The sequence below is a fragment of the Stigmatopora argus genome, chromosome 5 (genome assembly GCF_051989625.1).
Source record: "Stigmatopora argus isolate UIUO_Sarg chromosome 5, RoL_Sarg_1.0, whole genome shotgun sequence".
In the NCBI taxonomy this organism is placed as follows: Eukaryota; Metazoa; Chordata; class Actinopteri; order Syngnathiformes; family Syngnathidae; genus Stigmatopora; species Stigmatopora argus.
This window is the reverse complement of record NC_135391.1, coordinates 8,389,132-8,398,231: the sequence shown is the minus strand read 5'-3', so window position 1 is coordinate 8,398,231 and position 9,100 is coordinate 8,389,132. Positions and strand designations below refer to the sequence as shown.

The 9,100-nt window shown below is 39.5% G+C and overlaps 3 protein-coding genes across 6 annotated transcripts; 1 reads left to right on the top strand and 2 right to left on the bottom strand.

Moving 5' to 3' along the window:
- Positions 1 to 240: 240 nt before the first annotated feature.
- Positions 241 to 3,379, bottom strand: nfu1 (NFU1 iron-sulfur cluster scaffold homolog (S. cerevisiae)). Of its 3 annotated transcripts, none has more exons than XM_077601069.1 (9): positions 3,262 to 3,379; positions 2,606 to 2,644; positions 2,258 to 2,340; positions 2,050 to 2,185; positions 1,846 to 1,912; positions 1,665 to 1,782; positions 1,525 to 1,588; positions 1,270 to 1,444; positions 241 to 547 (listed from the first exon to the last, which is right to left on the bottom strand). In XM_077601069.1, the coding sequence occupies exons 1-9, from the start codon at positions 3,318 to 3,320 to the stop codon at positions 512 to 514; spliced, it is 777 nt and encodes a 258-aa protein (XP_077457195.1). In that variant the 5' UTR covers positions 3,321 to 3,379; the 3' UTR covers positions 241 to 511. The 3 variants fall into 3 exon arrangements, with proteins under 3 accessions (XP_077457195.1, XP_077457197.1, XP_077457198.1); XM_077601071.1 differs by having other exon boundaries at positions 2,606 to 2,641; positions 3,262 to 3,336; XM_077601072.1 differs by lacking the exon at positions 2,606 to 2,644 and having other exon boundaries at positions 3,262 to 3,322.
- An 11-nt stretch (positions 3,380 to 3,390) lies between these two features.
- c5h9orf78 (chromosome 5 C9orf78 homolog) lies at positions 3,391 to 5,755 on the top strand. The gene is made up of 9 exons (XM_077601068.1): positions 3,391 to 3,548; positions 3,682 to 3,741; positions 3,841 to 3,892; positions 3,996 to 4,066; positions 4,147 to 4,224; positions 4,442 to 4,639; positions 4,716 to 4,852; positions 4,936 to 5,043; positions 5,129 to 5,755. Exons 1-9 carry the CDS (start codon positions 3,472 to 3,474, stop codon positions 5,224 to 5,226), a joined length of 879 nt encoding a protein of 292 aa, XP_077457194.1. The 5' UTR covers positions 3,391 to 3,471; the 3' UTR covers positions 5,227 to 5,755.
- med22 (mediator complex subunit 22) lies at positions 5,749 to 8,677 on the bottom strand. Of its 2 annotated transcripts, XM_077601073.1 has the most exons (4): positions 8,314 to 8,677; positions 8,088 to 8,168; positions 7,636 to 7,844; positions 5,749 to 6,259 (listed from the first exon to the last, which is right to left on the bottom strand). In XM_077601073.1, the coding sequence occupies exons 1-4, from the start codon at positions 8,434 to 8,436 to the stop codon at positions 6,064 to 6,066; spliced, it is 609 nt and encodes a 202-aa protein (XP_077457199.1). In that variant the 5' UTR covers positions 8,437 to 8,677; the 3' UTR covers positions 5,749 to 6,063. The 2 variants fall into 2 exon arrangements, with proteins under 2 accessions (XP_077457199.1, XP_077457200.1); XM_077601074.1 differs by lacking the exon at positions 5,749 to 6,259 and having other exon boundaries at positions 7,516 to 7,844.
- Positions 8,678 to 9,100: the final 423 nt, after the last annotated feature.

Genomic DNA, 9,100 nt, shown 5'->3' with positions numbered 1-9,100 from the left:
CTACAGCTATTTCAATGTTGATTAAAACGCTATGTTGATCAAATATTTCCGCCGTAAAATGGCCACAAGTGCGACCACCCGTCCTAATTGACTCACAGGGCGTGTCATAATTTATATGATATCGATGGACGTATGGAGACCCGTTTGCTGCCTATACACCAGCATCGCAAAACAAAGAAGCGTTCAAGGACTCTGCGTCTCTTGTAAACTAAAATGCAATAAAGGAAACTACAACACAGATTGTTTGAGTAAATTTTAATATATAAATATTGTGCGTTTAAACAAGAAATCCAATAGGAGTAGCAGCTTCCAGATGTGTTCATGTTTCTGTGATTATACTGTAAATGAATTAGCTATTGAACAAAAAGGAAATTGCCCAGGCTTGTGATTGAAATAATGGCAGACACCTTATCCCCCTACCATGGTGTGGTACTGTATACTAGTCACATGGATGCCCCTTATTTCCTATTGGAGGGAGGAATGAGCTCATGTTGTCCTTGCTGAATTTCATTCACACAGCAGCCGCCTCCTCTTCTTCTTCTGTCACCTAGAGGGAGAAAACAATTGAATAATTACAAGCCTTAATCATGCTTATTATTAAACTGTATACACTATACAAATGGTCATAGGTTTTGGTAGCCCTTTGTGATGAAAAAACAGTCGCCAGACTTTTGGTCACCCGGACCCAAACAACGGGCGACCAAAAGACCAGCGACAAAACAAGGTAAAACAACACGGTCTACGCATCAATAAAAGCCAACAATGGTTCTGAGCAGTTTCACTGAGCGGACGTGTGAGTGTAGAAGAGTTTGTATGTACATGAGTTGTCCCCTTAGGAAGGGACGTCAGTCAGGGTCTTAACAAGTTCTCCAACAAAACACAATACAATTACGGGAAATTTTGAGCTTTTCTTTAGCCTAATAATTAATAGGGCACTAAGTATGACTAAATAATAATTCACAGTTTGTATTTAGGGAATTTGAGCAACGATTTAAATGGTAATTATCAATAACCTTCCGGGCGACCAAAAGACCGGCGACCCCATACAGGTTATCCTTACAAGGGCAGCAAAGCAGAACCAGAACATAACCCAGGCATGTGTACATTTCTGTGAGCACCATTGATTGGTCACTTCCAAATCCTTAAAACTTGAGTTACAAAAGCCTGTCTTGAGCTATTAACCCGAAATCATTAACATAAACAAAAAAAGGGATGTATTCAAGTAGAAAATCATACACTCAAAAAACATGTTTTGAAAACAAAACAGACCTGTTCAACAGATTCAACCTCAGGAACATAAAACTGCAGCATGTTTTGGATTCCACTCTTCAATGTGATGATGGAGCTGGGACAACTTGTGCAAGATCCCTGTAACTTTAACTTCACCACGCCATCCTGAAAGCCACGATAAACAACATCTCCCCCGTCTTCTTGCACTGTGGGCCTGAGGACAGCGTGGGGGGAAAATTTGAAAAATGCTACTTGGCTATTGATACCTTAACAGCACCTCTGGACGGTAGCAACCTTATCCGAGTGTCCAACAGTTCCTTTATCATCGCAACCACCTCATCATCGTCATCTGACGGTGCTGCAAATAGAAAATAAGTCCTTCAAAAAAAGTCACCCATGATGCATTATGTCAGGCCTATTTGTTTTAATTTTACCGGTGTCTTCACTGGGTTTAGCATCCTCATTTACGACTGGTAGCCCAGAATTGAAAAAGTCCATAATTGCAGCAAAAACATCAGGTTTGATTACTCGCCATTCAATATTTTTATCAGCCTAAAAGAAGACAAAAAAAAATGAGAATTCATTTTGCTTGTTATCCAACCCAGTGGACATTACCCTGGTTATGGTAATAAAGTCAGGTCCCAGGAAGACACTCTTGACACCATCAATCCTAAATAACTGTCTGCAAACAATAAAGAACAGAAGCATATTTCTTTTTTTGTGATTTGTTAAAAAAAGAACTTTGAGTGCCACCAACGTTATAGTTTTATCTCCTGTTTTGTCATTTCTAACTTAAATTGTTCCTGAAGAACCATATACCTGGCTAAGGGTGAGGTGTATGCGTCACGTGGACTGGAAAAATCCATAGTTCCTGATTCAAGAACAATACGCCCGGGCAGAAACTTGAGGCTGTTTGGATTTGGTGTGTCCTGTGTCTGCACAAACACGCTCCTCCCTGTAATAACACAATCCACAGTTTGAAAAAGCATTTAAAAGAAAAAGCCATAAACGAAGGTCGGATACAGACCAGGGACAAGCCAGTGTTGAGGCAATCTGCTCTTGACCACTGTGCTGTGTGAAAGCCAGTGAAAACCAGAACTCTGGCATTGACTGCTCCAAAGACAAATTAGAATTGGTAACATAGTAATTTACACTTATAGTAGGGTACAAAATCATAAAGTGTGTTAGTCTGTCTCATTCCTATTTTATGATTGAATAATGACCAAAACTTGGTGCAATACATTGTGCTTAAAAAGCACCGGTAATAGTGATCATACGAATGTATATAGTGTATAGTAATTCTGTTCCTGCTAATTAGCAAATTCAGATTTTTGGAGAACCATTTCAATGTTACCTTCCACAAATATATACTGACCTGTGAGTGGCACCATGGTGCCGAAGGGCATCCAGACTGCTGGAATGAACAAAGAAAAACAACAAATAATATTATAAGAGGACATGAACACTTCTGGGATAGCTTTTAACATATTTAGTCGCCTCATTGCAATTGCAAGATCTTCTTTGGGGAATTTGTGCAGGGGTTATTAGCTTGTTATGAGAGATTGGTAGTGATATGCACAATTTAAATTGTGTATTTTTGGGATATATTTTACATTTGACTCAAATATTGTTGCGTGTTTAAACAATAATTTAGCAATAATTCTATGACAATCATTGCATTTGTCATCATGCGTCAAAAAGGCACATTCTAGGGAATAAATAAGAAATAGAACTTTAAAATGAAGCGAACAACATCACGTGTGCCATATGCAAAAAGTTGACTCATTGCAAAAAAATATTATGTAAGTGTTTACCATCGTTTAAATATTAATATTGAAGTAGTAAGTAATGGCAGACATTATTTGCAGCCTAAATTAAAGCATCTCGCTGTAAAAATAACCAATTCATACTACGTAACGGCTATGTCACCTTTAAAATAGCTTAATGGCTGCAAGCAAAAAAATCCAACAATTTTGAGACAGTTGGAGTATAATAAATTGTTATTGAATTTGAGCGGTTATGGTAACTTACGGACGCAAGAATCTCGCGGCTATCGCCAGCATACTCCCGACCTGCCTGGAAGTCGCCATGTTTGTTTTCCTAACGAAAAACAAAACGGAAGTGATTAGTGAATTGTTTTGTGCGCATTTCAAAATTGTCCCCCTCCCACTTCCGGGAACTGTTTCAGCATAAGCAGTCACTCTACTGAGCGAAGGGACCTTATTTTTTTTTAATATTAAAATGCCTTCTGGCAAGAATTTTCGGAGGAGAAGAGACTCTTCTGATGTTGAGGAAGATGAAACGACTCAAGAAGTCAGGTAAAATAAAACATCGGGTTAAATATTACAAGCGACATCTAACGTATTGCTAGCTATCATCGCCTACTAATACAGTAAATAACAAATGCACGTTATTCGTCTTTTAACCCAGTCTTAATTTTGGTCCTTTTAGATGTAAAGTAGAAGAGGCCAAAGAGCTACAAAGCCTGCGGCGACGACAAAACGGAGTCAGGTAATCTTCCATGTACAATTAGACTGAATCTTGCTTGTATGCAATTATATATCTATATCTAACTTTACTAATAAGCCAACTATGATTGTTGTGATATAGTGTGACTGCCTTACTCGTTGGGGAAAAATTGCCCCCTGAGGCAGAGGTCGATGTAAGTACTCTCTTAAATGTACTACTTCAATATAAAATCTACCTTTTGTCTACTGTAAGTAATATATTTTCTGTTCTGTGAATAATATCCACTCATTTTACAGAATGACCCTTTCAAGCTCAAAACTGGAGGGGTTGTTGACATGAAAAAAGTCAAGGATCGGAATCGAGACATGTAAGAACAACTCCAAAATATATTGTGTTGTTTTTCATATTCTACACTGGATCTAATGGATCTTGTTTTTGTCTTCATAGGACAGAGGATGATACAGACCTTAACCTTGGTACTTCCTTTTCGGCTGAAACAAATAGAAGAGATGAAGATGCAGACATGTATGTATTTGTAATTTCTATTATACGCTTTTTTAATGCCAACATTTCATGTTAATCTAGACTTGTTAGCTTGTTCAAAAGATTTGTAATGTTATTGTCTCATTAGTCCTCCCTCTCAGTTAAGGTTGGGTGTATTTTCAGTTAATTTCTACTATCAAAACTTACTATACATTTGGTCACATTGCTTTACAACAACTTTTTTTCTTGACTTGATCAGGATGAAATACATTGAGACAGAACTGAGAAGAAAAAAGGGTCTCGTAGAAGCGGAAGAACAAAAAGTCAAGGTGAAAAACGCGGAGGACCACCTTTATGAGCTGCCAGAGAACATCCGCGTCAACTCTGCCAAGAAGACAGAGGAAATGCTGTCCAATCAGATGCTGAGTGGAATCCCAGAAGTTGACCTTGGAATTGAGTACGTCAAATCACACATTGAATAAAATACTTTTAAAACCAAACAAACGAATGATTACCTTTTATCTGTGTTCCAGTGCAAAGATAAAAAACATCATCCAGACAGAAGAAGCCAAAGCCAAGCTGCTCGCAGAACAAAGGAACAAGAAAAAAGACAATGGCACTTCGTTTGTGCCTACCAACATTGCTGTCAACTATGTCCAGCATAACCGCTGTACGTTTAACCCTTACGTTAATGTAGACATCAATCATGGAGAAATGTCTCCTCACCACGCTTTCGTCGTCTTCTTCCCACAGTCTATCATGAGGACGCCAACAGCGCTCAGAGGCATCATAGACGAGAGAGAGAGGAACCTAAAGCTAGGCCACTGCGTGTAGGGGACACGGAAAAACCTGGACCAGAGAGTAAGTGCCCATCCACCCACATTGAAATTTATTTTTATGTTTAAACACATTTCTCATTTAATCTCATTTTAAACGTAATCCACAGCATCGGACCCTCCAAACTTCCGCAAACGGCCAAATAACGAAAAGGCGACAGATGACTACCATTACGAGAAGTTCAAGAAGATGAATCGGCGGTATTAAGATGTTAGATTGCAAAGAGCTGGTGACGATACAACTTCCATTCCTACATTTCCAGCAGATGGCCTGATCGGAACTGTAGTTGGTTCCTACAAATTGGCATATAAAATAATTAACAGGCTATAATATACCCACTGTACTGTGATTTTACGGAAGGGGAATTCTGTGTACCTATATTGAACATGCAGGGATGGAAACTAAACAAATACGAGACTAAATGTTCATGTATGATAATGCCGAAGAGCGACCTATATGTAACACACTGTCCAAAATGTAATTATTTTGGGAAAATTTTCAATTTAGTCTTATACTGCAATGTTTTCATTTGTGATACTCTAAGTGTCCTATTTAGCTAGTAAACCTGTTATGGTATTAGATTTAGGATTATGCCTGCATCTTGTAAAAAGGATTCTCTGCAACCTTCCTAGAATTTGCAGCTGGTTGGTAAGAAGTTGTATTTTGTAAATATTATACATATTTCAAGTTCTGTTCGATTCTTTTCTGTTGAATAAAAAACAACATGGAAAAATGACTGAATAACTTTTATTTGCATTGTGCTGTATGCTAGATGCTGTTACAGATTATTAGTATATTTTAAATGACCACCTTGGTCCAACCTCCAAATTTTCATGTTAATTGTTTGGGAGATGACTAAACCTGAAAAATATTCTTTTTAATGTGACCTACTATAATGCTGCAACGGTAAAGAACTCAAGTAACAAAAACAACATGATGTTTCTGTGAAAACATTTTGATTACATTTATAGAAATGTATTTTACACCACTTTTTTAATTCCGAGGAAGTTAACTTCCCTCTGCAAGTAAACAATCCAAAGAATCTCACTGTTTCTCAATGGATGCGACACTTGTGTGGCCATTAAGGTGGTGTTGCGTGTTGACCTCTTGTTGCGGGGGTCCTTCTATGTCCTCGTGCTCTCCCTGGCTGGAGTTGAAGCTGCTGCTGGGGGAGGCCCAACTGTCCCTCCGTCGGTACGCCTCGCACAAGGGCAGCTCGACACTGTCCCACTGATTGTAGCTTTCAAGTGTGGAAGGCCAGCAGGAGGCAAAGAATCAGCAGCGCAGCAGAGGCACAGTGGAGCAGAAGAGGAGCAGACAAGAGGGGCGAGTGAGAAAAAGCACATTCGAAAGCTCACTTAGACAAGCGTAGAGATTAAGCAACAAGCGGCAGAAATTGAAATATTGATGAAGATGAAAGCTACTGAAGCACTTGAACTCAACGCCGTTCAACTGTCGTCAAGATGATTAGTTGAATGGAGGGGAAAGCAGAGCAAATGCAGCAGATGATGCAGCCCCAGACCCAGTACGATGCCAAGAACATATCTACACAGCGCTCTCATTGCTTTCTTGTGGAAAAAGAAGACAAACTGGTCCAATTTTTCCTATTTTATTTTTCAATCATTATGTTATTTTGGGTGCACAACTAGCACGTATGTTCAACCATGTGAGATTGACACTGTTTGCTTATTGTATTTTCTTTTTAACAGTTAGTCACGCAGGCTATGCCAATATTCGTAAGGGTAAAACAACATCCAGAAAACAAGGGATCACTGTAGCTCTTATTGGAAAAGATGAGAAATTGGGGAAGTGTTGTTGAGTGTTTAATTTGCATTTGTTAAATGCATTGGGCAAGACCATTATCATGGACTGTTCGGTACTTGGATGATTCGCCGAAAGACGTTTGGCCGACGGACAGGTCGCCGAATGGACGTTCGGCGAAACGTCCATTCGGCAACCTGTCCGTCGGCCAAACGTCCGCCGGCCAAACGTCTTTCGGTGAATCATCCGGTCACGGGACTGTTCATAAAAAACAAAACTGCAGTGTTGTTTAAAAATCCATACATAAATAAGATCTATTATCGAGGTATTTGTGAATTTGCATTCAGTGGGCTAAAGTCAAATTGTTCTCCCGTAATTCCTAACCACAGCGCCATGCCACATTACATTTAAGGGTCAATATGACTTTTGTCCCATTTTGATCGCGACAAAGTCATCATTTCCAATGCGGTAATCAATATTTCAGTCCTATTAGTTACATTTTAATGGGATGGTGTGACGTGATACTTTTTTCATTTAAAATGCTTGCATTGGATCACGTTCAAAAAGTGTCAACATTCTTTTTTGGCAAATTAAGGCAGAACAGAATGAGACATTCAAGCTTTGCTCCCGTGTTTTAAGAGTTTACTTAAGTTCTGTTAAATATTTTCTTAAAGCGCAACCATTCTTATTTTATACCACAGTAAATTGTAAGGCACTAGAATGAATTATACAGGATGGATATCCAACCACTCACACATTTGTATTGCATGATGATGGTGATGATGATGGCTTCTTGGGCTTAGTGACAAAGGGTGAGGAGTGGACGACAGTGACGAGTATGCGTCTTATTTGTACCTGGAGGAGTAATATTCTTCCTCAAGTTCGTACAGGTCGATGGCGATCTCATCACGCAGGGAAGTCAGTTTCTTGTCGCACTCCTCCTGCAGCGAACGCAGCTGCTGGTTCTGCAGGCTGATGGCGTCGTTTACAGAAGGGAAGTCGTTCAGGATCAGGAACTGCTTCAGATCCGACACCAGCTTCATCAACGACTCGCCCGCTCGAACCTGTTGGCCCCACACGTGTATTAACATTGGTTAGCACATCAGACTCATAGTTTCGGAGTTTTGGATTAGAACATTTGTCGGCCCAGGTCACAGAGTATGTGCCGTACTAGTTAGCAAAATAAGAAATCCCATTTAGACTGGGAGGAGTTCCTTTTTAAGCATAGTGATGACATTTGACATTTCCTCAAAGAGACTTGGAACCCATTCCGATGGGCACAGGCATTCATTTTTGGTTTAACTTACAATATTAGCCGCTCGTACATGCATCTCATAATGTTCTTGCTCAGCTTGAGTTGCTCGAGAAACCTGCGTCTCGTCTTCTATCTGAGGAAGGAAAACATGACAACATAAACATTGACCCGATTGTATATGTATTTTCTCTATGCACATCTTGGAATATACAATAGGGGTTGGGACTCGCTTAAAACTGCACTGCAAACAAAAAAAGCGGACCTGTTCGCACAGATACCTTAGCAGTTTTGATGATCTCGGTGAAGTTGTCCAGAATCGATCTGATGTCATCTTTCAGCCTCTTGTTGTAGTTCTGCAGCAGAGTTTCTTTGCTTTGTGGAAGCGCTCTCTGTGTAGCCATTGTGTTCAACTAAAGCTAATTTTCCTTTTAACTACATATGGTAAACGTATTCTTCCACTAATCTGGGAAAAATGTTCCAAATGCGGTCATTCTGTGAAATAAAAGTCCCCTTGAGGAGTCAAAATCATGGCTCTGTTAGGCTACAGAGTGAAGCTAACTTTATAGCATGTAGCGCCACTGTCGCACGCCAGTGTATTTACGCCCGCAGTGTGTTAAGATGCCTCTAGGTGGCAGTGTTTTGCCGAAAAAGGGGATAAACCGAAAGTCAGACAACAACGCTCAGATTGAATAGGATTTAATTGGCACCGGTATAACAGGTGTTGGATTTTTCCTACCTGTATCAACTACACTGGTTGCACATTGACACAAAATTTGGGAAATACAGTTGAAAAAAAAAAGAATAATTTGAGTTCCAAATTAGCATTAATATGCGGCTAACCAGTTCAGAGTGTAATAGTCCACCTTTCAACAGAACTCATTGGGGATAGGCTCCAGCACCCTGCCACCCTGACCAGGATAAACAGGATTGAAAATAACTGAAATAATTCAATGCAAATTGTCACTCCAACCACAAAAAATGGCATCTAAGGTTATGAAAATGACAAAAGTTTAAAAGGCACCTTTAAAAAAGACTGGATTTTTGTATTAGATCTATGGTACACAG

Coding starts and splice junctions, on each gene's coding strand:
- nfu1 (XM_077601069.1), bottom strand. CDS start 3,320: ATGGCGACTTCCAGGCAGGTCGGGAGTATGCTGGCGATAGCCGCGAGA. Junction 1,589..1,664: donor TAAACCCAGTGAAGACACCG/GTAAAATTAAAA, acceptor TTCTATTTGCAG/CACCGTCAGATGACGATGAT. Junction 1,445..1,524: donor CTGTTGGACACTCGGATAAG/GTTGCTACCGTC, acceptor CGCTGTCCTCAG/GCCCACAGTGCAAGAAGACG.
- c5h9orf78 (XM_077601068.1), top strand. CDS start 3,472: ATGCCTTCTGGCAAGAATTTTCGGAGGAGAAGAGACTCTTCTGATGTT. Junction 3,742..3,840: donor CGACGACAAAACGGAGTCAG/GTAATCTTCCAT, acceptor GTTGTGATATAG/TGTGACTGCCTTACTCGTTG. Junction 4,067..4,146: donor AAGGATCGGAATCGAGACAT/GTAAGAACAACT, acceptor TTGTCTTCATAG/GACAGAGGATGATACAGACC.
- med22 (XM_077601073.1), bottom strand. CDS start 8,436: ATGGCTACACAGAGAGCGCTTCCACAAAGCAAAGAAACTCTGCTGCAG. Junction 8,169..8,313: donor AGATCATCAAAACTGCTAAG/GTATCTGTGCGA, acceptor TTCCTTCCTCAG/ATAGAAGACGAGACGCAGGT. Junction 7,845..8,087: donor ATGTACGAGCGGCTAATATT/GTAAGTTAAACC, acceptor TGGGGCCAACAG/GTTCGAGCGGGCGAGTCGTT.